The 25,351-nt window shown below is 52.4% G+C and overlaps 5 protein-coding genes and 1 long non-coding RNA gene across 17 annotated transcripts in view; 2 read left to right on the forward strand and 4 right to left on the reverse strand.

The window, feature by feature from the left end:
- LOC148399932 (protein phosphatase 1 regulatory subunit 29-like) overlaps positions 1-4,809 on the reverse strand; it is a 47,305-nt gene extending 42,496 nt beyond the window's left edge. For 4 of the 7 annotated variants that reach the window (XR_015858084.1, XR_015858085.1, XM_088374133.1 and 1 more), the window contains exons 1-2: positions 4,668-4,809; positions 1,955-2,124 (exon numbers count right to left, since the gene is read on the reverse strand). The gene's annotated coding sequence lies outside the window, so the exon portion shown is untranslated. Of the gene's footprint in view, positions 1-1,954; positions 2,128-4,103; positions 4,238-4,667 lie in introns of all 7 variants that reach the window. The other 3 variants (XM_088374130.1, XM_088374131.1, XM_088374132.1) reach the window with 3 other exon arrangements.
- A 148-nt stretch (positions 4,810-4,957) lies between these two features.
- Positions 4,958-8,078, reverse strand: mfng (MFNG O-fucosylpeptide 3-beta-N-acetylglucosaminyltransferase). Of its 2 annotated transcripts, none has more exons than XM_088374145.1 (9): positions 7,944-8,078; positions 7,471-7,762; positions 6,753-6,798; positions 6,566-6,668; positions 6,310-6,463; positions 5,799-5,884; positions 5,559-5,724; positions 5,347-5,432; positions 4,958-5,237 (listed from the first exon to the last, which is right to left on the reverse strand). In XM_088374145.1, the coding sequence occupies exons 2-9, from the start codon at positions 7,756-7,758 to the stop codon at positions 5,186-5,188; spliced, it is 981 nt and encodes a 326-aa protein (XP_088230271.1). In that variant the 5' UTR covers positions 7,759-7,762; positions 7,944-8,078; the 3' UTR covers positions 4,958-5,185. The 2 variants fall into 2 exon arrangements, with proteins under 2 accessions (XP_088230271.1, XP_088230270.1); XM_088374144.1 differs by having other exon boundaries at positions 6,566-6,670; positions 6,752-6,798; positions 7,909-8,036.
- Positions 8,079-8,823: 745 nt separating this feature from the next.
- Positions 8,824-11,164, reverse strand: LOC148399934 (uncharacterized). The gene is made up of 2 exons (XR_015858087.1): positions 10,994-11,164; positions 8,824-10,460 (listed from the first exon to the last, which is right to left on the reverse strand). It is a non-coding gene; the product is annotated as an uncharacterized LOC148399934 (long non-coding RNA).
- LOC148399935 (E3 ubiquitin/ISG15 ligase TRIM25-like) lies at positions 9,249-13,125 on the forward strand. Of its 2 annotated transcripts, XM_088374137.1 has the most exons (10): positions 9,253-10,143; positions 10,310-10,405; positions 10,497-10,577; positions 10,760-10,912; positions 11,041-11,203; positions 11,326-11,364; positions 11,426-11,506; positions 11,614-11,697; positions 12,319-12,547; positions 12,607-13,125. In XM_088374137.1, the coding sequence occupies exons 1-10, from the start codon at positions 9,481-9,483 to the stop codon at positions 12,929-12,931; spliced, it is 1,914 nt and encodes a 637-aa protein (XP_088230263.1). In that variant the 5' UTR covers positions 9,253-9,480; the 3' UTR covers positions 12,932-13,125. The 2 variants fall into 2 exon arrangements, with proteins under 2 accessions (XP_088230265.1, XP_088230263.1); XM_088374139.1 differs by lacking the exon at positions 11,614-11,697 and having other exon boundaries at positions 9,249-10,143.
- Positions 13,126-13,239: 114 nt separating this feature from the next.
- Positions 13,240-19,876, forward strand: man2b1 (mannosidase, alpha, class 2B, member 1). 2 transcript variants are annotated; one of them, XM_088374127.1, is made up of 22 exons: positions 13,240-13,438; positions 14,199-14,301; positions 14,615-14,788; positions 14,888-15,081; positions 15,249-15,381; positions 15,450-15,595; positions 15,717-15,916; positions 16,058-16,178; positions 16,238-16,316; positions 16,388-16,497; positions 16,589-16,696; positions 16,765-17,064; positions 17,183-17,280; positions 17,362-17,482; positions 17,759-17,877; positions 17,945-18,046; positions 18,243-18,330; positions 18,497-18,577; positions 18,766-18,990; positions 19,091-19,240; positions 19,337-19,439; positions 19,565-19,876. In XM_088374127.1, exons 1-22 carry the CDS (start codon positions 13,313-13,315, stop codon positions 19,669-19,671), a joined length of 2,988 nt encoding a protein of 995 aa, XP_088230253.1. In that variant the 5' UTR covers positions 13,240-13,312; the 3' UTR covers positions 19,672-19,876. The 2 variants fall into 2 exon arrangements, with proteins under 2 accessions (XP_088230253.1, XP_088230254.1); XM_088374128.1 differs by lacking the exon at positions 14,199-14,301 and having other exon boundaries at positions 13,284-13,438.
- On the reverse strand, positions 13,698-24,927 carry trmt1 (tRNA methyltransferase 1). Of its 3 annotated transcripts, none has more exons than XM_088374134.1 (20): positions 24,754-24,927; positions 23,914-24,216; positions 23,543-23,735; positions 23,210-23,397; positions 23,028-23,143; positions 22,828-22,940; positions 22,002-22,150; positions 21,834-21,917; positions 21,697-21,766; positions 21,496-21,630; positions 21,337-21,422; positions 21,125-21,233; positions 20,928-21,004; positions 20,733-20,852; positions 20,511-20,625; positions 20,119-20,250; positions 18,746-19,765; positions 14,870-18,597; positions 14,568-14,810; positions 13,698-14,335 (listed from the first exon to the last, which is right to left on the reverse strand). In XM_088374134.1, exons 2-16 carry the CDS (start codon positions 24,201-24,203, stop codon positions 20,182-20,184), a joined length of 1,914 nt encoding a protein of 637 aa, XP_088230260.1. In that variant the 5' UTR covers positions 24,204-24,216; positions 24,754-24,927; the 3' UTR covers positions 13,698-14,335; positions 14,568-14,810; positions 14,870-18,597; positions 18,746-19,765; positions 20,119-20,181. The 3 variants fall into 3 exon arrangements, with proteins under 3 accessions (XP_088230260.1, XP_088230261.1, XP_088230262.1); XM_088374135.1 differs by having other exon boundaries at positions 24,611-24,759; XM_088374136.1 differs by lacking the exon at positions 21,834-21,917.
- Positions 24,928-25,351: the final 424 nt, after the last annotated feature.

The following is a 25,351-nucleotide window of genomic DNA, read 5'->3' on the forward strand; positions in this document are numbered from 1 at the left end:
GGCTCGGCCGGCTGCGGCGGCAGCGGCATGAGCACAATGGCAGCAGCTGGCGGCCGCCATCAACACATCTTCTTACGCTGAAATCCCGTTTGGCCGAGCTCTAACCTGATGGAGTTGACTTTCGTGATTAGCGGCAAAGACATCCTTGCTGTCACAACTCGGCGCCACCCATCTGTCTAGTATGCGTGCTTGAAATTTGGGGAACTAAATTTATGGAGCTGATTCTTCATCGTCAGATGACAAAATCATTTTTTTTTTTCTCCCCCCCTCCCGACTTGTTTTGGTCCAATACGCCAGCCCGCGAGCGCCCCGAGGAAGCCAACACCTTAAATAATTTGGACGTTTCGACAGGATGCGGGAAACGTCCCATTTCCATTACAAGCTTCTTAGATTAGATGAAATGAAACTTTTATGGTTCCCTTTGGAGAAATTGGGCCATGGGGGGGGGCGTGGGCAGAAGACTACGTAAACACTTGCTCAAGGGACTGACGAGCGCAGCAATGACGGGACGCGAGGAAGCTAAAAGAAAGGTGAGAGGAACACAACCAGGTTCAAAAGAACACAAGGAAATCTGGAAAAAATGGAGAGAATGCCAGCAAAGTCTGGAAGAATGCAAGGAAGTCGCCGCAAACGTATGTCCCCGAGTCGAGTTGGGCGGGAAAACGGGAAAAATGTTGGCTTAGTGCGAGCCCACGCAGGGATTTGAACACAAAAAGCAAAACACGACTGGAGGAAAAACGCCCGCCGGCCGGCCAAGCCCGTCCGTCCGCCACACTCGCGCTGAACTTCTCGACGCTCCTTTGTTTTTGTCTGCAAGAGGAATTATTCATCACAAAAAACAAAACAGGAGAAAAGTGACAGATAGTTTTTTTTCCGGTCTGGTGTCCGCTCACTCGGTTGTGTGTAGTCCCGAAGCCACAACAACACGCCACGCGCAAAAACGTGTCACAGATTCCCGGCAGACCGTTTTGAAAGTGGGAGCCTGGAAACCTCCGTGCTTCCCGCCGGCGACATCACAAACGCACGCCGTGTCATGTGTTTCTTTGCATTTTGCCAATCAGCTGGCGGCGACAAATGGAGTGCAAGCCCAACGCAAGCCGGGACAAAAAATCCTGTGGTCGAAGATTAGCTCTATATATATATATATATATATACACACACACACACACACGCACACACGCACACGCACAGACTGTATGGAGACATTGAAATATGTAAATCATTATTATATTAATAATAAATTCCAATTGTGGAACAAAAAGGTACTTATGGTGGCACCCTGAGGAATCCCATTTGAGCCAAGTTAGCACCCAAAATTGTCTGCTCGCAAGTTAAGTCCCAATTTCACAGAATGTAAGGTCCGACGAACTAGGCCAGAGTGACAAGCGCCCTAATCTAGCACCTTTCCCTGGACCCCCCCCCCCCACCCCCCCCCTCCCAGTGATGTGACTCATGGCCACCCCTTCAGCCAAACAACTTCAGCGGCCAAAAATGAAAAGCTCAATCCATCAGTCATGTGAAACAGCAGCTCGCCCGCCGCTCATGTGACCAGCAGTGAGAAGAAGGGTGCCCGAAAGCCAATCAATCAAGTCAATTGAGGAGGACGCACCCCCCCCACCCTCACGAGTCCCCTGCCCTCCCCTCCCTCTCTCTCTCCCTCCCTCCCTCCCTCCCTCCTTCAGCTGTCAATCAAAAGGCACACGCACGCATGTCACAGGCACACACGCATTCAAGCAGATGTGCTTCCTCCCGACCAATGCCGCAATATGGAATGGCACGCACGTGTTTCTTCCTCTTCTGTCTTCATCACGCACTCACATACACACCCATGCGGCGCGCAACCTCCCCCCCTCCAAAGAAGCAGTCCGGTCGGCATCGGCGTGCATGCAGCTCACGCTTCCGCAATCCAAAAGTGAAGAAATGCTCAACATAACAATGTGAGCGCCTGTTTTACCTTGTCCGGTGGAGGCGGGTGGCCGTGCGTGTGGGGGGGTGAGGGGTGGAAGGTCCGTCGCCGCTTGGCCGAGCTACGATCCACAACGGAGGAAGAGCTTCGGTGCGTTCCAGCAGAGGAGGAAGGCGAGAGTGAAGGAAGGAGCGGTGATGGCAGAGACGGTGCGCTCGCTGCTGGAAGGGAAGGGAAGGGAGGGCAGTGGAGGGAGGGGAGGGGAGGGGAGAGAGAGAGGGAGAGAGGAGGGGGGTTAGGATGGAGGGTGCTGGTGATTTGGGGCTAACAGCCTCTTGCCCAACTTGCGGCGCTGACACACGTACAGTAAGCACAGGAGAAAGGGGGGAAAGGAAAAAAAAAAAACACCAAAAAAAAGGGGGGGGGGGAACCTAAATGGTGTGAAGAATGGAAGGTTAAAGATAAAACTCCAAAATGGTATGCAAGCAAAAAAAATGAGTGATGACAAAAGAAGTAAGATGGAAAATGAGAGGACAGAAACAAGGACATATGGAAGGAGCTGAAGCTGATGGAAAGAAAACAAGGATGGTAGCAAGTCAATGTTTTGTCCAAGGACCCAAAATGTGTGTGGTTCCGCCATCTCCCCTTTGTAAGTTCGAGGAAAAAAAAAAAAAAAAAAAAAAAAACTTTGCAAAGACTAACTCATGTCACAGAGGAAGGAAAATGCAGACGGGATGAGAAAAGTGGCAGTAACGTCGTCGCTTAGCGAGGAGGACGACAACGACGACCGGGAGCGATATGGATCCCATCCATCAGTCAAGAACTATTATCAACTTCATTTTTGAAGGCTGCAAAACCAAATGGACTGCGCACACATTTTGCAAAAGCAACAATTGTGATTAATTGCCACCCAAAGATTTGTCAAAATATACCTAGATTTGATCATATTTAAATGGCTCAAAATATTAGGAACAGATCCCAGAATGACACAAACACACATTTTGCACTGGATGTGACTTGGCGGTGTACCTAATCAAGTGTCTGGGGAGAATGGGGAAAAAGTTGACGTGGTACTTTGGAGCGCATACAGTACATCTGGGCTGCAACAAGGCGAGGTGGCGACGGACGGCAGCAGCCATCAATCATCGCTCGGCACCACTCGCGCCCCGCTGTCAGCGCCCAATTAGCGGCCGGCAAAGCCATGAATCAACCAATCGGCGCGGGCCAGGGGGGCTGTCCAAATATTGCCCCCTCTGGCTGACCCCCGAAGGGAAGGAAATTCCAAAAATAAATCAAGTTGATTTAAGATACCGTTTGCAGCGGGTCGCCTATGGAAACGGGCGGAGCTACCCACTGTGCTGATTGGAGGAGGCTGTGACGGCATCCAAGATGCTGCGCTTACTTCCAAAGACCAAGAGGAAGTCAAGCAAGGATGAAGATGCGGCGTTGATGGGGTGGTCCGCTTAGAGGAGGTGGGGGGGGGCTTAGGAACATGCGGGGAATCTCAAGCGCGGCTCTGGCTGCCGTCGTCATGGCAACAGCAGGGAGGCGAGCGCCGTCCGTCTCTCCTCGGCCCGACGAGCGCGCGTTTCTCTTAGACCGGCACAAATATTACTCGTGGCCGTGACAAATTCACGCAAGCTTTTCGTAGTATCATCAAATCTTTCCCCTTCAGTGTTTGATCAAAGTCGTCCGTTCCTAACTATGACACGAACAGCATTCCCCCCCCCCCCCAAAATTCTGTCTACGAATGTGAACGCTTAATGATTGCGTTTGCTAGCTAACATGCTACTTGAGGCTTCACTGGCGGCCACCGCCATTGTTGTCCGAGGCGGAAATGTCCAAAATGTTGATGGAAACTAAAAAAGCGACGAGAACACGCACAGCTGTGGAAAACGCCGCTTCAGGTGGCAAGACGACGGCAAGACGGATGAATTCATGGGGCACGCTTGCAAACAAGCAAGCAGGTGGTGCATCAGTGAGCCGCTGAGCTGTCAACACGCAAACGCCATCCCGGACAAATCCATCGACATGCGCGCGCACGCACGCACGTTGAATGTGCGTGGCGTACAAAAAGCACACCAGCACGTGTCGCGGCACCACTGCACACAACAGCTATGTGGAAGCACACGCATTCATTCACATTTGGAGCCACTCAAATGAGCACATGAAGCCACATTTGGGCCTCTTGGCTCACCTCTTCTGATCTGCTCACGTGAGTGACGCTGGCCAAGTGACACTCGAGACAGCAGTTCAGTGGACAGCAGAGGGCGGGCGACACTGCTTTTCAACTCGTCTCACTTTGACAACGCCGTCTTTGAATTTGTAAGACTAAATGCAAAACAAATGAAATGAAACAAAACAAGCTGAAACACAAACTGCATGTGCAAACAATGTCAACATGCACGTGTGCTCATTCTCGAGCACACGCAATGAACTAACTTTCTGCCCACGGAGTAGCATTGGAAGCGTTACATGGCGTGCTGTCGCCCTCTGGCGGCTGCTTGCGGCCCTACATCTTACTTTCCCCGTGCTCGTGTAAATATGATGCGACTTGAATCCTACAATTGGATTTGCAGTGAATAAATACTTCCCAAACAACAATGACACTTGTTTTACAGCTGCAAACATTTTAAGCATTAGAATCAAATGAGTGGCCAGGTGGCCGTGTTCGAGCCGCTCGTGACATCCGATATGACTTGGGCGCAGCAAAAATACGTAAGTCCGCATTTGAGCAATCATATGTGAGAAAGACGCTCACCATCGAGGTGTTGACTGCTGCTGTGTAGCTTTTGGCTCTTGTCTGGCGTTTGCAACAACAGGGAACGGGAGGGCGACGAGCAGCGACGAGCAACGGCATGGCCGCCATCTGCAATCGGCAGTAACCTCCCGCCTAGTCGAGGGCACGCCCCGCTGCAATATGATTGGCTGCTGCAGGCAGGTAGGACACGCCCTACTGCCACCTGGCGACTAGCAAGCAGTAAAGACTGAATTTAATGATGAAAATCAATACACTCTCTTGACAGAAGTATTTCAATGATTGGCAGTTGCTGTCATTCAAAACTCTTTTTCAACTTTTGGATGCCAAAATGTCTTCACCATGATGCGTTCCAGAAGAAATGTGAATTGCAATCTTGTTTTTTTACAAATGCAGCCAATGTAGGCAACACTTGAAGCGAATCAAAGAACACGTTTGCCGAGTCCCTCGTCCAAGGAGACAGTCACGCACGCGCATGATGAGCTTCTGAAGAGGTGAGCCCGGTTTTCCCCGAGGGCACTTCAGGGACACCATCGGGTCAGCGGGTACAGCAAACAGTGCAGACTCTTGAACCTGATGAGGACCAACGATTATCCCCTATCTTCCCCTATCTGTCCTTTTTTATTTATTGATTGATTGATTGATTGATTTATATATTTTTAATCGACGACTGACCACTGACCTGGATGGATCTTCTTCTTTGGAGAAGCTTCCTTTCAGCTCCACACTGTTCATCTTGTCCCCAAGCGGCCCGTAACTCAGAGTCACCTGACGCCCAAAGCAGTTTATGGACTGTGGAAAGCGCTTTCTTTCTTTTTGCACAGTGAACGGAGGTCCTGATCTGATCCTTGCTGCCTCTCGGCGTGTCTCCACTAGAGGGCAGCGCGCACGTACCTGCTGCAGGATGCTGGCGCGGTCGAGCAGCATGAGGTTCTCCAAGTGCGAGTGGAACAAAGGGCAGTGCACCATGGAGACGCCCAAGCGCTCCTCCACGATGAAGCCCACCGTGCAATCGTCGGGCAGGCTGATCTTCGCCGACGTCTCCTGGAAGCGAGGCCCGCTGAATGCGCGCGCAGCGTTTACTGAAGGCCGCTTCTGACACGAGTGAGAGATGAAGGGAGAGTCCGCAAGTACCGAGCCCAGGGGGACATCTTGTGGGCCAGACGTCGACTCAAACAGAAGCCTGCTCCTCCGGTGGCGAACCAGAACTTCACTTGCCTCTGCGCGCGCACACACGCACACACACGCACACACGCGCACACACACGCGCGCACACACACACACACACACACACGAAAATGACAAATATGCTGCTGTTTTTTTGTCAGACCAAAAATTAAACCAACTGTCCTTCAAGACCTGATCAAGTGACTTCAGAGATTTATTTCTAAATATATCGGTGCCTGCTCTCCACTCAAATATGTTTGATGTTTTGAAACAAGGAAAAATCACACTCAATAATATGGAGTTTATTTTTTAAAATAATGGCATCATTAAATCGAATGTGACGTGTTAAACAGTTTGTGCATTAATGCTGCAATCCAAATGATTGTGTCGCTTGCTACTTGTGGTGTGCCCGCCTTGGCCACCGGGGGCAGTATAATACATGCGCACTATCATGAATACGTGTTCATATTAAGTGTACCGTTTGGTTTCCCTCCATGAGCTCGTGCGCCGTGATTGGTTTGTCCAGGCTGGCCTTGCCAACGTAGATGTCGCCGTCTTGCGGGAAGTCGGCCAGCGTGGCCACGAGAGCCTGGCCGTTCACGTAGTTGTCGTCGTCCACGTGGCAAAACCACCTGAGGAGCGCCCGCAAACAAACGTCAGCAGGTCGGCCAAGCGGCGCCACGCAGCGCGCGGGATTTTCCCCGAAAGAAATCCAGCATGCGTTGGCGTCTCACCTCTTGTCGGACGCCAGGAAGCCTTCGTACTCGGCGGCCATCTTGCACCCCAGGGCCTGCTGACTGTGGTCCGAGCGGCAGCCCGTCACGACCACGTTGTAGCCTCCAGTAGAAAAAAAATCACATTCGTATGGACCATGAGTGGAGTGGGCTGACTTAGGACCTAAACTTGACCTCCCTCTCGTACCTTGGGCCTTCAGGTGGTCATCGTCCTCGTCTGTAAAAATGAACGTCTGCGAGAGGAAAAAGGGGAGAAAATGACCACGTGTGGGTTGACGACAGAACATGTATGTCATGATGCCGAGGCGGCGGGGGCCGCTGCACGTGACGTGAGAAGTGAGAAGATGGGGTCGGTCCGCTTGTGTCAACTACTTCCTGTTCTGCACTTCCGCTTCATGTCGAGAGGCCCGGCTTCCTGTCAACTCCTGTCGGTGTCTTGTGACAGACAGCGCTCTGTAAAGCTGCATGAGCAATTTTGCACCAAAGCCCAACCAACTTAGACGACTAGTTTTTGCTATTAGGAACCATTTTTGTTATCAAGAATGAATTCTTGGAAAGTTCCATCGTAACCATGGCGAATGGACATAACTCATTTGAATAAATGTTGCAAAAGAATATTTCACACTTTCTAATTGGACACATACTTGAATGCATGCTTTCTTGGATGACGGACGGACGGACGCACGGATATGTGGGATATTAAATCGTCGGCGAGGTGTTTGAATTTTAAACATACATGCAGTTCCTCCCCGTAAAGCTTCTTACTCAATCAAATGTTTCATCTAAAACAAAAACACGCTCGCGCTCAAATTAGCAGCCAGCCACTCACTCACTCACTCACTCACTCACTCACTCACTCACTCACTCACTCACTCACTCACTCACTCACTCACTCACTCACTCACGTGCGACTTGGTTGTGGAGATCCAGGTCTCCAAAAGGAGGGCCAGGCGCGTTCCGTGGAATCTTCCGGTGGTCTTGAGCGATATGAAAATGTCCTCCAGCCGCAGCTCGGCACGGGGGGTCCGCCTGAGGGCTTCGGACGCGGGAGGGGGACGACGAGCCGCCGGTGCAGGCGAGATCCCCGAGACGGAGAGGCGCTCGCCGCCGTCTCGCTCAAAGTTGGCGTAAAGAAGCACGAAGAGGGCGAGGATGAAGAGCAGCAACCTGCGAGCGAGCCATCTCTTCTTCATGGCACTACAAATGGGGACAAGTCCAAAACAATCATGAGTTTAATCAGACGTCCTCTTTTCCCCGGACACGTGCTACTTTTCAGCCCCCCAAAATACGTCCGGGGGGAATTTCAAAAATTGTCCGGGATTTTGTTCGACTGCCTCACTCACATGTACAGTACATTGTCAATAGAATTGCCACTCACTCCGTTCCATTTCACTCTATTCCAGGTTTCTCTGTAATCGTTCGCAAATAAGTCACGCTCTTCTCCTCAAATTGAGCCACTTTGCTGATGTGTGTGTGTGTGTGTGTGTGTGTTTGAGGAGGAAGTAGGCGAGTGCTTGCCAGCGAGTGTATACAAAAAATGCCGAAACGAAAATGCACGTTTACGGAGGAATTAAAGATTTGTTTTGGCGTGCTTTCACCAGGGTCCTGAAGCCCTTTTTGTTTTTTTTCAAATGCTGCACCGATGGTCGTACTTCCTTTGTCTTTTTTTTTTTACTTACTTTTTTTTTTTTACTATAAAACAAAAAATTGTTAGTGTGCATATTTTACTAGTGTAAATATGTTCTTGTCGTTGTACATATGTTGTTGTTATTGTACACATATTGTTTTGTGTTATTGACCAATATACAGATACTGATATATAGACACCTTGTCATTTAACCACGAGCACCCCCTCGGCGTCCTCACAAATATGAGAAGGTGTCCTCTTTTTCAGCAACCCAAATCTGGTCACCCTCGTTGAATTAAACCACGAGCAATTATCACGCAACAACTGGTCGAACTTGAAAGGCGCCCAGGAAGAAGCCAATCATTACAAAATGCTCCATCAATCGAAATGGAACTTTGTCATTCTTTGTGGGCGTCTGTTCAACACAGACAGGAAGGGAGGGAGGGAGGGAGGAAGGAAGCGACTGACGTCTGACGTCTTCGGCTCGGCAACAAAATGGCTCAAGTATGATTGAAAAGTACAAATTGAACAATGTGCTTGTGCTGGAGTACTGTCTGTCGTGTTTCAGCCTGCCCTAAAAATAAACAAATCAATGTTTGTAATGTCTCTATGAGAATAAGCACACAAACTGTACAATATTTCGCTTTATAAAAAGTGAGAAATAAACAGATCAAATGGAAAGAAACCATTTGTGCAGCTTGAATCATTGTTGATGGCACATTTTGGTGCATGCAACTTGGCCACCAGGGGCGGTGTAACAGAGTCATGCAGAACGGACTGAAAAAGGTTGAGGTCACACTTTCCGGGAGCGATATGCACATTGTGCGCTTCTCCGTATGAACCATACACGTCCTAGATTGATACTGACATGCTTTGAACTGTTGTGTTCAATCGTCAATATCACCTTGACCTCAAATGACGCAGTGTGACGTCACACGTCACATCCTATACATGCAGAAAAAAGAAAAAAAAGGTGAGCGCTTCAAATGAAAGGAGTTCTTGTCGTTCAAAATACAAGTCAACACTGATTTCAGTCACCACCATATGCCTTGCCAGTCAACGCCAGGGGCATAGCCATCCCAGGTGCGAACGGAATGGATGACGGAGCGGAGCGGAAGAGTTATTTTAGGACAATGACTGCTCCCGGTGCCCCAGTCCGGCCTGTCGCTCCCTACCTCCCGTTGGCGCAAAACAAACCCGGAGAGAGAGCTTAAGCGAAAGTCGGACGCCGGCAGATAGACACCCCGCCCCGCCCCGCCCCGCCCCACCTCGTCCCGGTCCGGCGGCGATGGAGGGTCACGCCAACATCTCGGTGACGGAGAGCCAGTTTCGCTGTCCCATCTGCCTGGACGTCCTCCAGGACCCGGTGTCCATCCCGTGCGGACACACCTACTGCATGGCGTGCATCAACGGCTACTGGGACCAGGCCGAGCATCCGGCGCACTTCAGCTGCCCGCAGTGCCGCGAGGCGTTCAGCCCGCGGCCGGTGCTCCGCCGGAACACGATGCTGGCCGAGGTGGTGGCCAAACTCAAGCCGACGCAAGCCGGCGCCGCAGCAGCCGCGTCGGAGCTCTCCCCGCCGCTGCCAGAGCTCTACCTGGGCGTCGCGGGCCAGGTGCCGTGCGACTTTTGCCCGCCGGTGAGCAAGCTGGCGGCGGCCAAGTCGTGTCTGGTGTGCCTGACCTCCTTCTGCGAGGTCCACGTCTTGCCCCATCGGGAAGTGAGCACCTTGCGGCGCCACAAGTTGGTGGCCGCCGTGGAGTGTCCCGCCGAGCGGCTGTGCGCGCAGCACCGCCTCGGACTGCAGCCGCGAGCTGGCGGCGGCGGCGGCGGCAGCAACGACGACGACGAGCCGGAGGAGGCCGCGGCGGACTGGAGCGGAGACTGTCTGCTGTGCGAGGCCGACCGAGAGGAGGCGCACCCTGCGGAGGCGCAGAGGGCGCGGAGACAGGTACGTACGTACGGACGGACGGACGGAGTGCTGCATGGGCAACTTCCTAGACAAACAAACAAACAAACAAACAAACAAACAAACAAACAAACAAACAAACAAACAAACAAACCAGACGACGAGACATAATCCACAAAGTACACCCAAATTCTCTGTCGGCGTCCAGGTTCAGCTTCAGGAGTCTCAGAGGACGGTTCGGTGCAAAATCCGAAGCTGCGAGCGAGAGCTGGAGGAGTTCCAGCAGAGTTTGGAAGCCCTCAAGGTGCGTATTTTGGATTTTGGCTTCCAATCAGGTGCGTTCAAGCGTTCCCGGACCTCTGGAAAGTAGGACATGACCTGCATGTGATTGTCAGGCGTCCGCTTCGGCCGTTTTGGAGGACAGCGAGATGCTCTTTGCTGACATGGCAGTGCGACTGGAGAAGACCAAGGCTGAGGTGACTTGTTAGCATCTCAAAGAACAAAGTTCAGGTTTTCCAACGTGCTTCGAGCTTGGCCTAGGCTTCCAAACTCGCCTTTCACATTTGCTTCTGAAGCTCGGCACCCGGGCTTTGAAATGAAGCTTTTGGAGATTTCAAATTGGGGTTTCGAGCTGGGGTCAAAGGGTTCCTGGCTGCAGGTGCGAGCGCGCGTGGAGGCTCGCGAGCGAGCGTTGGTGGGTCGCGCCCAGCGAGATGCCGACACGCTGGGGAAAGATCTGGAAGAACTGCGCAGGCGAGACCAGGAGATTGCGCAACTTCTTCAGACTCAGGACAACGGACACTTTCTGCAGGTCAAACAGCACACCCTACAGGCCACATGGGGAACCGCAGGGCGAAATGATCCAAAACCAAGGTGGTGCTTGAGCTCAAACCTTTGCTCAGTGGATCTGTTGTTTTCGTGTGGCTCTCTCGCCAGCAGACGGCGCCGCTGCTGTGCCTTCCCGTCCTGGCCGCCGCCCGGCCCTCGGTGACGTCCGTCCCCCCCGCGGAGGCCTTCGGCGGGGCCAGCAGGGCCCTGGGGAGACTCCGCAGCCGCCTGGAGGACGTCTGCAGGGAGGAGGTGGACACTATCAGCAGGGCGGGTAAAACAAGGACGAGTCAAGTTCATTTCTTTAGCCCTAAATCCCAAACAAGCCTCACGAAAGGTCGACTTGACGGCGGTTGGAGATTGACACGTTTGACAAGGCTTGGGTTTGTCTCGCAGTGAACGAGAACAACGCGTGGGCTGGCGAGGGAGTTAAAGGTGAGCTCGCTCAAACCAGGGGGTGAGCTTTGAAAGGAAAATGTCGCCTGTGTGTTCGAAGGCGGCGTGAACGCGGCGGCCGCCGCCGACAACGTCAAGCCTCAGCGTTCTCCTCGACATTCGAGACAAGATGACACGCATGGTGAGTGTTGCGTGCGCGCCACCTTTTTTCCAAAATGCCATCACTTGTCCTTGTCTTGTGTGTGTGTGTGTGTCTGTGTGTGTGTGTGTGTGTGTGCGCGCGCGTAGCATTTACGTCGTCGTCGTCGTTCCCGGCGTCCTCGCTGCCCCTGCAGCCGGCCGACCAAAGGATGAGGGCCGTCTTCCTCAGGTGTAAGTGTTCCTCTTCCTCACCGAGAAAAAATGCCATTGTCTGTCCATATGTGCTGCGTTGCGACCCTGTTTGTGTTCACATCGCCATCCGTTGCCTAAAGAGTAGCAGAAATATTCGCTCCAGATTCAGAGGGGGCTGGGATCATATTCGTTCAAGGTCCAACTTTGCTTTTACCTTGAAAAAGTCTATACAAGTAAAAAAGTTCTGCCTTGTTCTTCCTACTTTGTATCCCCACCAAGATACAAGTTGCTCAAAACCAGCGGATTTTTGTCAACTCTGGCCAAATGTACTCTTTCTTCTTTCTTTTTGAAAGTCCAGCTATTGTTAAGACTTTGAATCTTGGCTGATGGATCCCTTCCACTGGAAAGACAAACCGTGTCATTGCGCTGACAACATTAAAACTGAACAAAACTCTTGAATCTTGAACATTCAACACAGCGCCGGCCGGGTTCGCTTGGGCTTCGTCAAAGGGTTTGGGGTCGGGAAGGTGCTCGGTGTTCTCGCTGGTGGATCTTGTCGGGGTTGGCTTTAGGATTCTTGTCAGAGGGGATTCTCCTGTCTCCTGTCCCACCTCCAGCTAAGAAATGTTGTGGTTACTTCCCGCCTGTTTGTTATCTCAGTTTCCTGTCATCTGTCCTTGGACCCGGACACGGCCCACCCCACCCTGGTCCTCTTTGACGGCGGCCAGGGCGCCCACTGCGGCGAGGAGCTTCAGCCGTACCCGGCGCACCCCCAGCGCTTCGACTCGGTGGCTCAGGTCCTGTGCGGCCAGGGCCAGTTCGGCGACGCCGGCTACTGGGAAGTGGAGTGGCGGGGCGGAGGATGGATCGACATCGGCGCCACCTACAGGTAGGCTTTCGTTTTCCTGAGAACCGTTTCCTTTGAAAGTGAAGATGGGCCATTTGCAGGCGAATCGGGCGCAAAGGGGGCGGGAAACCGTGCCTGCTGGGCCGCAACGAGAACTCGTGGCGACTGCGCTGCACGCACGCTGGTTACGCCGCCTGGCACAACAACCGCAAGACCACCGTGGCCGCGCCGCCGTGCCCGCGCATCGGCGTCTTCCTGGAGCGCCACAAGGGGGCGCTGTCCTTCTACAGCGTGTCCGACAGCATGGTGCTGCTGCATACCTTCCGATGTGCCTTCTCGCAGCCCATCTACCCGGCCTTCCGCCTGGACCTGGACTCCACCCTGCTCCTCTGCCCTCAGGATGAACATGGAAGAATCCAATTTTAATTTTCAAAATACAGTCAATTACTAACAAGATTAACATGGCTTTATATCGCTAAAAACAAGATATGACTAATATTGTAAATGATGACCTTCTTCTTACATTATTATTATTATTATTTTTTAGTTTGGCCAAAGCACTTTGTGTAAAAGTGAGAAAAGAGAAAACGATACAATACACAACGTTAATGTACGTGAAATACGTGTTGCTTCTGTCTTCAAACTTGCAGTATAAAGTCCATCCAAAAAAAAGACAAGAACCCGTCAACTACGAGGGACCCGTTGAAGCCTGTCAGACCAAAGTGAGGGTTCAGCAATGAACGCCTTGTCACATGACGACTGGGAACTTCAACGCGCGTCACATGACTTTAGTTTATTGTTGCCAAGATGGCGGCGGGTTGCTGGCAGCTTCTTTCGCTCCTTTTCATCCTCTGTGAAATTTGCTCGAGTTTGCCAGTCGAGCGCCACGAAAAACAACAAGACGACGACGACGACGTCAAGTGCGGCTATCAGGTCAGACGCCTCTGGATGCGTTTTAGTGACGTCATGCCGGGTTCAAGGCCCACGTCTTGCAGGGAAACGGGGACGTTGCTTTTAGCTCGTCAAGAAAATTAAAACATTGAATATTTGTTTGGTCCTGTGACATACATGCATCCTGGAAAATACTTTGATCAGTCATATCTAATCAGATTTTTTTTTTAAATTCTGATTTTCATTTTATTATAAAAAGAAAGCGTGAACCTCAAAGATTGAACACAATCTGCACTCCTCATCACTTGCACAATACTGTTATTGATTAGGATGATAGCACTGTTGCAAAGTATTGATTTTTTTTTTAAATGCAAATGTTCATTATGCAATGTCCTCTATTAAAACACCATGTAGTGGCGTTCTAAAAAAGTGGACCTTATTTTGAAAGCAACCCTCATGAGGCTGTTCCTCAATTTGTACATTTTGTGATAGCGTGGACTGGAGTGATTCCAACTATCGGGACAAATTCCATTTGGTCAATAGAGATAATTCTGATCAAACGCTTTCACAACCTTTTGTAATCGTTTAAAGTCAACATTTAACGTTCACGGCGTAGGAGTGTTAAAAAAGTTAAGATTCACGGGCTGAAAAGCAAAATCCACGAGGTGTGATGATTAGTCGGTGGTGCCTGCCTGCCTGCCTGCCTGCCTGCCTGCCTGCCTGCCTGCCTGCCTGGCTGCCTGCCTGCCTGCCTGCCATGTATGTTACATCTGGGTCTGCATACATTGTCGTTTGCGTGCAGTCATGTCACGCTACAAAGCCGGCCATGCTGAACGTCCACCTGGTTCCGCACACACATGACGACGTGGGTTGGCTCAAGACCGTGGACCAGTACTTCTATGGAGGTCCGAACGCACGCACGCACGCACGCACGCATCCCTGCGTCCAAACAAAGGCATCAAACAGTCGTTGTGGTTTGTGTCTCAGATCACGTGCTTTTTTGGGTGTTATTTTCCCCTACTTTTGCTCCATCAACTTTTTCACCAGTTTTGTGACGACCTTTGATTTATTCCAATGCAGTAGCTAGCTGCCTTGACCTCAAAGGTACACATTCACAAATTGTTCAACGGCACTTTTTGTCAGAGCCATCGATACCAGGAGGCGTACTCACTCTTTGTTTCGACATTCCCGTGATGCGCTTTTCCTGTGCGCGCGCAGACCGTAACGACATCCAGCACGCCGGCGTGCAGTACATCCTGGACTCGGTGGTGGAGCAACTTCTGAAGAACCCCGACCGCAGGTTCATCTACGTGGAGACGGCCTTCTTCTACCGATGGTGGCGCCGCCAGAGCGCCGACGTGCGGCAGACGGTTAAGCGGCTGGTCAACCAGGGTGCGCCCCCCGCTCGGATTCCCTGAAATGGAACAACCTTGACAAGCGGCCCTCGCCTCGCCCCGCCCCGCCCCGTCCCGCCCTCTTTTCTCCCGCCAGGCCGGCTGGAGTTTGTCAACGGCGGCTGGTGCATGAGCGACGAGGCCGCCACTCACTACAGCGCCGTCTTGGACCAGATGACCATGGGACTCCGGTTCCTCAACCAGACATTCGGGCCTTGCGCTCGGCCCCGGGTGGCCTGGCACATTGACCCGTTTGGACACGCCCGCGAACACGCCTCCATGTTTGCGCAGGTAGAGTCACCCAAAAAAAAACAGCTTGACGTGCCAGATTTTGGTGATCTGAAAATAAAACGGTACCAAGGTCATCGTTTCAAAGCTTTTCAAAGGGAGTTTGGCGCATTGCCCAAAACAAGAAAATGTTAGCGCTTTTTAGTATGTTATTTGTCAACCCGCTCCAGATGGGCTACGACGGCTTTTTCTTCGGCCGAGTGGACTACCAGGACCGCTACCGGCGGATGCGCGCCAAGGAGCAGGAGCTGCTGTGGAGAGCGTCCGACAGCCTCACCCCGCCAATGGCCGACCTCTTCACCGGTAACCAACGACGTGCCGATTTGAGACTCCACACGTTGACGGCCCTGGTTGGCCTCGCACCTTGTCAGGGATTCTCCCCAATGGCTACAACCCCCCCGAGGGCTTCTGCTGGGACCAGTCCTGCGACGACCCGCCCATCAAGGACGATCCTGACTTGGAGGACTACAACGTGGACGATGTGGTGGAGCGCTTCCTCAACGTGGCAAACGCTCAGGTGCGCCTCGGTTTTCAAAATCGGACTCCTTCAAAAATTGGGACGCGCAGTATCTCGCCGAAAATCTCGCCCGTGTGCTTGGGCCCGTCAAATCCGAACAAGTGATTTGGTTTTGCTTCAGTCTCTGGTGTACAAGTCCAACCACATCATCATGACCATGGGCTCGGACTTCCAGTACGAGAACGCCAACCTGTGGTACAAAAACCTGGACAAGCTGATCCGCTACGTCAACGCCCGGCAGTCCAACGGAAGCCGGGTCAACGTCCTCTACTCCACGCCCTCCTGTTACCTCCAAGAGTTGCACCGGTCCAACCTCACCTGGTAGGACCCAAACGCTAGTCCACGAGCGGGAACCGCGTCGTCCAACCGTTGCGGGAACCGCGTCGTCCAACCGTTGCGGGAACCGCGTCGTCCAACCGTTGCGGGAACCGCGTCGTCCAACCGTTGCGGGTGCCCGCGCAGGGCCCTGAAGACCGACGACTTCTTCCCGTATGCGGACGATGCCCACGACTTCTGGACGGGCTACTTCAGCAGCAGACCGGCGCTGAAGCGCTACGAGAGGCTCAGCAACAGCAATCTACAGGTGGCTTCCCGGGTGAGATCCGCAGTCTGTAAGGCGCTCAAATGCGGCCTTGTTTTCAGACATGTAACCAGCTGGAGGTTCTCGGCGGCCGGGCTTCTACGAGCGGACCCTTCGGCGAGGGCGACAGTCTCGCTTTGAGTAAGTAGGTCCAAAGGGAGGATTCCCTTTGCCTGCACCTCATCTGAGCACTTTTTGGCTACCCGGTCCAGAAAGAGCCATGGCGGTAGCTCAGCACCACGACGCCGTGTCAGGCACGGAAAAGCAGCACGTGGCCAACGACTACGCCCGGAGACTTGCCGACGGCTGGCAACGTTGCCAGGTAGGCTTGGACTTTTGCGGCTCCCCGACCGCAACTCGAGTGGCATCTTCCGACGACACCCACCGGTGAAGGAAGGTTTCCTCTTCTCCAGGTTGTGGTCAGCAACAGTCTGGCCGCTTTGAGCGGATCCACCGCCGAGCGCGTGTACTGCGATAGCCTCAACGTCAGCGTGTGTCCGATCACCGAGTCCAGCCAAAGGGTAAAAAGCAGACTTTGGCGTCGTCGTCATCGTCAACAACCTCCCTGAGGCACGGCTTCCTCCTCCAGTTCTCCGTAAACGTCTTCAACCCCCTGGCTCGGCCCGTGGCCTGGCCCGTCAGGCTTCCGGTCAACGGCACGGCCTACTCGGTGTCTGACGCCGACGGGAGGTCCGTGGACTGCGAGGTGGTTTCGGTCTCGCGAGCCACGCGAGACGTGAGGCGCAACCGCGGCTTCGCCGTCAACGAGCTCCTCTTTCGCGCCCGGGCCCCGGCGTTGGGCTTCTCCACCTACTCGGTGTCCCTGCTCCAGGACGGGCCTCCGCCGGCCTCCGTGCGATCCCGTGCGCCCAAATCCATCTGGAACAAGGTATGACGTTGACACGCTTGTCATTTGCTCCTCTGGTTCTTGAACTCGCTCCTCCATTGGACTTGCCATTTTGTTGATTTGCGCGGTCGGTAAACGACCCATTTTCCCCTATCCGCAGTATCTACGAGTGACCTTTGACCCGGAGACGGGCCTCCTAAGCGGCCTGGACAACTTGGAGACCAAGCAGAGTATCAGCCTGACGCAGAACTTCTACTGGTGAGTAGTCACTGAAAGTGGTGATGAATGAATGGACGGACGGACGAGTGTCCATCCCCTGGTTAACGCGGACGCTTGCAGGTACAACGCCAGCGACGGCAACAACTCCAAGAGCAAGCAGCCCTCTGGGGCGTACATCTTCAGACCCAACTCCTCCACGCCGTTTGCCATCAGCACGACAGCCGAGACGGAGACAATACAGGCACTCGCTCGCTCGTTTCCACGCTTTGTGGAATTTAGCCCGGCTAGCCAAACCGCGAGAAATGCGCCGGCTGGACAGGCCTGGCGCAAAGTCTGAAGGAGTCACAGCGAGTCCCGCTTTGAAGTCAATTTGGATCAATCCAAAATTGGAGCCAAAATGGGTTCATTCCCCAAAAGCTCGATGGCAACACGAGATCGACAAACGTAGAGCCACAGGCACGCACGGGCGCACGCACGGCTGAAGAGCGACGAACCTGAGCTGGCGTCTCTTTCGCAGACGTCGGTGACGCAAGAGGTGAGGCAGCAGTTTGCGCCGTGGGCGTCTCAAGTGGTTCGCCTCCATACCGACAGCCGGGTTCTGGAGCTCGAGTGGACCGTAGGTCCCATCCCCATCCAGTGAGCGGCGCCTGAGATTCGCTTCGGTCGAATCGTCCGCTAAATCAGGTCGTTTTCTTTCCGTCAGCGACGACTTGGGCAAGGAGGTGATCACTCGGTTGGACACGGACGTCGAGTCTTCGGGGATATTCTACACCGACTCCAACGGGAGAGAAGTTCTACAGAGGAAGTATGCGCTCAAAGTGGAAACCTTGTCTTTTCAATCCATTGACAAGGAAGTCTGCGCTCAAAGTGCAAATCTCGCCTTTTCAATTCATTGGCAATCTTTTCCGTCGTCAATTTGTTTCAAGCGACTGCCATGGTCGAAAGCAATTGATAAGCGTGGCGCCTTGAAGACAGACATTGAATGGAAATGTTTGCCGCAGGAAAGACTTCCGACCCACTTGGAACCTGAAGCAGTCGGAGCCCATCGCCGGAAACTACTACCCTATCAACTCCCGCGCCTTCATCAAGGTGCTTGGCATGCAAAATGCCATCCTCCAAAAATTGGAAATCTACAAACGGAGTTGTTTGACACCTCGGTGGCCGTCGACTCCCGACTCCTCGAATGTTTGAACGTGTGGCCTGCGCGATACTTTGGAACGCAACGGATGAAATGTGGATGTGTGTGTGTTGCCAGGACGACAAGGACCAACTCACTGTGGTGACGGATCGCTCTCAGGGCGGAGGCAGCATTCACAATGGCTCCCTTGAGATCATGGTCAGATCCAATGCGCATAGCTGTACACACAGACACTTGACATGTAAATGCTCAACACACAAAATATTTTCCACGCTGGCGGGCAGCTTCCGTATCTATTTGTAAGGCAACACGTCCACAACAAAACACAAAGACGTCACCCCAGAAAAACAAAGTTAACATACTTACTTGCGATCTCCCAACAACAGCTCCACCGCCGGTTATTGTACGACGACGTCCGCGGCGTGGCCGAAGCCCTCAACGAGACCTCTGACCTTTTCCCGGACGGTCTGGTCGCGCGCGGGCGCCTGTTGCTCTCCCTGGAGCGCCCGGCCATCGCTGCCGACGTGCACCGCCCCCTAGCCGAGGAGGCGGTACTGCAGCCGCTGCTGACATTCACCCAGGGCGACCTGCACCCAAATACTCGACTGGAGGTGAGTCATGCAAATGCAAAGTGCCTTTTCACAATTGCTTTGTCGTTTGATTTTTTTTGTACGATTTTCGGATTTGGTTTCAAACCAATCTTCCGCTTAGTTCTCAGGGCTACAGGCCGCGCTGCCCCCCGCTGTCCACCTGCTGACACTGAGCCAATGGGACGACGATTCGGTCCTGCTCAGGCTGGAGCATCAGTTCCAGAGCTGGGAAAGCAAAATCAACTCGGAGCCGGTCACGCTGGACCTGCAGGTTCAACTACTACTTGACAAAATATTTCAACAGCAAACACGCTGAATTGGCAATGTCCACTTTCATAGCACCGTTTGGTGATTTTGTTGTGTGCAGAAGTTGTTTTCAACCCTGGAGGTGGTGGGCGTGTCTGAACTCAACCTGTCAGCCAATCAGTGGAAAGAAGAGATGAAGCGCTTCCACTGGACTTCGCAGACGGGTACGCACTAGCACAAATGAGCCAATCGCACATTTTCAGTCAGCGCCTTTTTTTTTTAAATAGATGTAACTTCTACTTTATGATACATCTCCCCCTCTTTTCTACTTGTCTTTTTTCCCCTCCAGTTGAAAAGCCCCAGAAAAAGACATTTAAGGAGGACGCCTCCGCGTGGGAGGTCACCTTGCACCCGATGGAAATCCGAACCTTCCTGCTCAGAGCGAACTTCAGATAGTGCTCCAGCTTTGCTTTGGTCACTACGCAGAAGCGGCAGGCATTTTGCAGCGACTCCCGAAGCCTCGAAACGCGGGGGAAAAACTCTTGGGACACTAGAAGAAAAGTGACACGAGCTTCCATTTTTCACCTGATGTGACGAATGCTTATATATTGATCCCAACAAAAAAGCAGCAGAAAATAAAGCGACATTCTTAGCTTTCCGACATGCGAGACTTTTTCCCCTCGCTCGTAACGTTCGTCTTCAGCTCTGTATGTTAATGCCAACTGAACAATACGTCAAAAGTCAAATAATCGTACAAGCAGCATCTTTCCAATTGACTGTAAAATGGTAGCCCGAGCAAGCGTCCCGGGAGTCGACTATTTCGAAAAAATGACCACCGGGGGAATAATTTCCGTACGTGTTACGCTTTATTGGACCGCCGTTACAACAGTCAAAGCCACTCACCTCCAAAAAAAAGATTGATTGTGAAACTTAGTAAAATAAGTCACACCAAAAAATCGTCTTCATTTATTCCATTTTGTCCTCCGTGGTGCAGTCGTGGGAGTATGAGCATTTGTCCCCGTATGTGCACGTGCCCTGGAACAATAGACACAATGTTAAACGACGGCGCTGCTAAAACTGGCCGACAAAAAAGAACGTTTCAAATGTTTATCCTTTGATGCAAAGACGCTTTTAAACATTCGGGTCGACAGCCGTTTGTTTCATTGTCATTGATGATTTTTCCAATCGGGCATTTTACAGATCGTACCACCGCCAAATCTAATTTGTAAACGTCTTTTAAAAAGTGACGACACACACAACGAGGGCACGGGTGGCGGAGCGACGACTCCACTGACCTGTTTGAATTTTTTGCACGGGAGGCTCTTGAGTTGCGACGAGTCCGTAATCTGGCCCTTGCGCTTGTTTTGGTTCTTCATGCGCTTCAGCTGCAGGTCGTCGGAGATGCCGCCGCTAGGGGGCGCAAATACAACAACGCAGAAGATAAAGCCTCTCTTTACTTTTTGGGGCCCAACCTGCAACACTCTTTTGATGCGGGATTCCAAAGGCGGTTTTCTTACCCTGCTTTTGCTCTGGCTTTGGGTCCCCAGAAGGCTTGCGGGTTTTCCTGGAAACGGGTCAAGTGGCGCTGACGGGACTGAGGGTTGGCGTCGTCCCGCACGGTGAAACAAGCGTCGAAGCTAAGGGGCATTTTTTTTTTTTTTTTTTTTAAGTGAACAAAAAAGGGCGATGCCCGTGAGAGAACGGCGTCTCACCTGGGCTCGGAGGACAAGATCTTAAAGGCGGGCGTCATTTCGGAGAGTTTCTCACGTTTTACCGGGTTGCTCTTCTCCTGCAGGCGGGACGGGAAATCGTTCCATTTCAATTCGTGGCGCTTTTTTTTTTTTTTTAAATTTGATGACAAATAATGCCTCTCTGTTCATCTAGCTAGTGTATTGACAATTCCAGTCACCCAGCAGCGCATGATGTCCCAGATGACGGCGGGCGGCGCGTCCGTCTTGACGGCATTTTTGCAGGCATGCGAGAGGGAAACTCTGTGACCGGCGTGCAGCAGAGCCGACCTGAACACAAGGTAGGGTCGGGTGCGCACGCTCAGAGACGGACGGCGCTTGGCTTCCGGGTTGAGCAGCTCCTCCCGTGACATCCCGGATTGACGCTACGTACCGGAACTGCAGCAATGGCGGCGTGTTGCAGTGGATGGTGCTGCTCAGACCGTCAACGGTGTAGTAAAGGGGCGTGTCCTCCAGCTCCTGCGCAGTGCAAACGGCGCCCAGGGCATGAGACTGACTGGGGACGCCACGTCCAAAGAATTGACCAGCTTACCTCGGTCACCATGCTCAGCATCCCCTCCATGCGCTTGGACGTGGCAAAGCGAGCCGGGTTGCCGCTAACCGCGCTCAGAACCTTCTGGACGAAGGCCCGGTCGTGGATGGCTTCCGCCCAGATCGGACCGCCCAGCTGGGAAGACCGCAAGTGCGGAGAGTTGAATGACTGTCACGAAAGGAAATGGAGGGCAAAGGTCACCTGATGCCTCTGTCCGCAGTGCTCGCACGTGGGTCCCACGGGTGGCCCGGTGGCCGCCGAGTACTTGGTACTGAAAGGGATAAACGGCGGTGGGCTGAGGAAGCGGCAAGAGCGGCTTCCTAAGTAGCGGGCCTCACTGTTTGCCGTTGTCCGTCCTCCTGCCCATCCTCTGCAAGTGGAACGAGCCGCAGCCGACGCAGTTGTAGATCAGAGCCTGCTTGCTGCGACACATTCAATCAACTCAAGCCACGAGGCGGGCGGGCGGACGGACGGACGGACGGACGGGCGGCCCAAAGCGGACGTACCTGGCTGAGTTCTTGACGGTGGCTTGACCCGTGAAGACGCGCACAAACACCCGGATGTAGAAGTCGGCGCTGACGGACAGCAGCGGCCGAATGTAGCGCTGGTACACGTTGGCCCGCTGGTCCAAACTGTGCAGGATGATGCGCAGAGCCTGCGGAGAAGCCCAAAGCCTCTTGGATGCTGGAGTTGACGCGGCTTTGTTTGCCAATCGAGGCCAAAAAGTCACATTTTGTAGTAACAAAGTAACAACTCACTGCAAGGTAAGAACATATGAAACTGACAGAAGCAATTGAGGGCCGGCTACGACTAGAAATTAGATTGGGAATTTAAAGCTCCATCACGAAACGAATTCCCCCCAAAACAATTGTGGAAAATGTCTTTCAGAACAACAAGCATGTTTGGGGGAAAAAAACGTTTTCAAAGCTAAATAATAAAAGGAACGCAAATGAACTCCCCAAAAAATGATTCCAGAAAATGCCTTTCAGAATGAAAATCATGTTTGGAAAAAAAACCTTTTTAAAGCTAAATCATAACATGAACTCCAATCAACTCCCAAAAAATTGTTCAAGTATTTGAAATTTTTAAATGAAATTTCTTCATTTGAAATGGTCATAAAACTTGCTAGCAATGTCTCTATTTTCTACAAGTGAAGACAATTTGTAATTTTAGTAGTGACACAAAGTCGATGCAAAATTGCTCTTGGCGGGCCACATAAAATGATGTGGGGGGCCGTATCAGGGCCTTGAGTTTGACATCAGTGTTTTACTGCAAAGACATTTGATTGGATTTTTTATATTTGATTATTTCTATTTTGCGACAGCCACTAACCAGCTCATGACAGGACTTGGCTTTGATGGAAACGGAACCGTATTTGCTGTAGCACGTCTCGTTGCTGTTCCCCGCCAACACGGCCATGTCGGTGCATGTGACGCACAAGAGGCCTGCCGGACGCAAAAGACTGGTTGGCGGCCGGGCGGCGGGCGCGGCCGGGCATCGCGACGCCAACGCCAGCCATAAAGCGGCCCCACCTCCGTCGCCGACCGACTGCACCGCCGCGTCCAGGAACGAGGCGGGGCTGCCGTAGGGATCCAGATCGATGACGTCGTAGCGATCGTTCTTCCCTCGCATCTCGTACATAAGCATGCTGCACGGCAAGGCACGCGCGTGAGAAAACCACGCAACGTCACGACGAGGCCACGTTCGTCCTCACCTGGCGTCCTTGCAGCTAGCCCGGACGAGCTGGCCCACGCCATTGTACTCGGCGTTCCTGGCAACCAGGGCGGCGGCTTTCCGGGAGAAATCGTTGGCGGTGACGCTCCGAAGGCCCGGCACTTCCAGCGCGAAGCGCACCGAGCGCAGACCCGACGCGGCTAAAGCCTCCAGGACGCGAAGACCGCGCTGGAAACACAAAGCGGCGCAAACCCATCAACGCAGTAAAACCTGACTTCAAAGTTTCCAGACGGTTCCGAGCGATGGCGGCGAAAATGGAGCGAGTCACAAACACAAGTGTCCATTACGGGCGGAAGGTCTGCGCTGTGGTTACCTCACATTTCTGCCCTGCCGTCGCCGTGACGACAGCGGCCCCCTCCACGTCGGTCTTCCCGTCCCGTGCCTCGGCAGGTTCGTCGGGCAGAGACGCCGCCGCCGCCGCCGCTGGCTCTTTCTCGCCAGGAACCGCAATCTGAACGCCGCGCTGAGCCAGCACTTCTCTGGAGAACTCGGTCAGCACCGCACATCTGGCCAAGAAATCAAGATGAACTCTGGAGGACTCATTCATCTTTATCAAACCACTTCTTTGATTTTTTGTTTTGTTTTTGCCATTCCCAGGTAGAGTGGAAACAAAACGTTGTGGCATTAATCATCCTGCCAGATTTCACCAAAGACTAGGCTGATAAAAATATCACTTGTACTTACGTTAAGTCTCGATTAAATTCCTGGACCGGGTTGTAAAACACCTCATTGGCACTTGGAAACAAAATGGCCGCCTTGCCCTCCTTCACCACCGTCTCCCCCGCCAGCAGCCCGACGAGAGGCGGCTCCTCCTGCTTCTCGGCAGGTCCGGCGTTCGTTACGTCGGAGCCCGGATCGGCTGTTTTAGGCGTTTCCATGGCGCAACCCGCGCAACTCCGACGTGCTGCGAAGGGCGGGGGCAGGCGACGTCGGGTGACGATGACTTCCAACAGCCGGGCGGCCCGCCCCAGCATGAAGGTGCGACACCTGGACCCAGGGTTCATGGGCCGTAAGCCATGGTCAAAAACGTCATCAAATGATTAATAGGAAAGTAGGAAATGCAAAGTATCCTTCTTTTCAAAATCAAATACTTTGTTTTGAAGGATCATCTTGTAAAATGAGTTTGTAATATAACATTGTATTGGCACCATGGTTTGCGCTCACTTAGAACCTATCAATGCAGACGCTCAGCAACGTTCTTCAGCTTTCGGCTTGAATTTCACCTCGAGAGTTCAAATACGGAGAAAACAATTGGTCAGTACGAAATGACACAGATTAGACAACTCGTCTTTTCACCCAAAACGTTCCTGAATGCGACAATGATCCTGACGAGGGCACAAGAAAACTTGGGAACATGATACGAAGAAGCGTCATTTCTTACGCTAACAAGCAGCAGAATGAGTGACGTTGGAGTGAATGTGCTTCCTTCTAAATGTCGCATTTCGGACCGCTTTTCACATGTTCCTTGGGAGCGGGCTTCTTCGGTAAAATGTCCCCGCCACATTGAAGAACAAGAGCTCTCACCGTAATACGTGCGTCTCCACTCGACACGCTATACTTGGAACTCACTCGCGGATTTTGGATGTATATACTGTTTAATGGGATGTTTTTTCGCCGTTATGCCTTCTCGAAGAAAAAACTGTCGCTGTCACGTTAGCATACGGGGGCCGCCATGTTGGGCAGGGGGGGGGGGGGGATTCTACGGAAGCTCGTACGTACGGCAGCATGAAAAAAAACGAAGCACGGTAAAGGCGGGTAAAGACATCCTTCTGCCATATCTCATCCTCCACCTCGGCCTACTTTCACTGTAATAAAAATCATCAGCATGCTGCCATGAATAATTTCATCGGCAAACTCCAGAATGGTGAAGGAGCTAAACACAGACAGTGAAAAGTTGTCTGAAGTTGTTGACTGAATTAGGGCACCAGAAACGGGAAAATAAATGGGGGCTAGGTCAAAGTAGAGTAGTTAGTATGATCCAAAACAAATAATAACTTTTGAAATGAAAGCTAAAATCATTTTCTGATCGAAAACTCCGTAATGAGAGTTTTGAGTGGAAAAATGGGCTGGATACTGCCTTCAGAAAACATTTGGAACAGTCACGTCTGAGGGGTGATTTCTG

Source organism: Syngnathus floridae, chromosome 4, assembly GCF_059516105.1.
Source record: "Syngnathus floridae isolate MCC-2025c chromosome 4, RoL_Sflo_1.0, whole genome shotgun sequence".
Lineage (NCBI taxonomy): Eukaryota > Metazoa > Chordata > Actinopteri > Syngnathiformes > Syngnathidae > Syngnathus > Syngnathus floridae.

What these genes read in the sequence shown, in the direction of transcription:
- mfng (XM_088374144.1), bottom strand. Translation starts at nt 7,758, where the DNA reads ATGAAGAAGAGATGGCTCGCTCGCAGGTTGCTGCTCTTCATCCTCGCC. An exon ending in TCATGGAGGGAAACCAAACG is followed by an intron (nt 5,885 to 6,309) that starts GTACACTTAATA and finishes GTGCGCGCGCAG; the next exon opens with AGGCAAGTGAAGTTCTGGTT. An exon ending in GCGCCAGCATCCTGCAGCAG is followed by an intron (nt 5,433 to 5,558) that starts GTACGTGCGCGC and finishes TTTGGGCGTCAG; the next exon opens with GTGACTCTGAGTTACGGGCC.
- LOC148399935 (XM_088374137.1), top strand. Translation starts at nt 9,481, where the DNA reads ATGGAGGGTCACGCCAACATCTCGGTGACGGAGAGCCAGTTTCGCTGT. An exon ending in GAGACAAGATGACACGCATG is followed by an intron (nt 11,507 to 11,613) that starts GTGAGTGTTGCG and finishes GCGCGCGCGTAG; the next exon opens with CATTTACGTCGTCGTCGTCG. An exon ending in GAGGGCCGTCTTCCTCAGGT is followed by an intron (nt 11,698 to 12,318) that starts GTAAGTGTTCCT and finishes TTGTTATCTCAG; the next exon opens with TTTCCTGTCATCTGTCCTTG.
- man2b1 (XM_088374127.1), top strand. Translation starts at nt 13,313, where the DNA reads ATGGCGGCGGGTTGCTGGCAGCTTCTTTCGCTCCTTTTCATCCTCTGT. An exon ending in GGGCGACAGTCTCGCTTTGA is followed by an intron (nt 16,317 to 16,387) that starts GTAAGTAGGTCC and finishes TACCCGGTCCAG; the next exon opens with AAAGAGCCATGGCGGTAGCT. An exon ending in CTGACGCAGAACTTCTACTG is followed by an intron (nt 17,281 to 17,361) that starts GTGAGTAGTCAC and finishes GGACGCTTGCAG; the next exon opens with GTACAACGCCAGCGACGGCA.
- trmt1 (XM_088374134.1), bottom strand. Translation starts at nt 24,203, where the DNA reads ATGCTGGGGCGGGCCGCCCGGCTGTTGGAAGTCATCGTCACCCGACGT. An exon ending in CCAAGTCCTGTCATGAGCTG is followed by an intron (nt 22,151 to 22,827) that starts GTTAGTGGCTGT and finishes GCTTCTCCGCAG; the next exon opens with GCTCTGCGCATCATCCTGCA. An exon ending in TGCTGAGCATGGTGACCGAG is followed by an intron (nt 21,423 to 21,495) that starts GTAAGCTGGTCA and finishes TGCACTGCGCAG; the next exon opens with GAGCTGGAGGACACGCCCCT.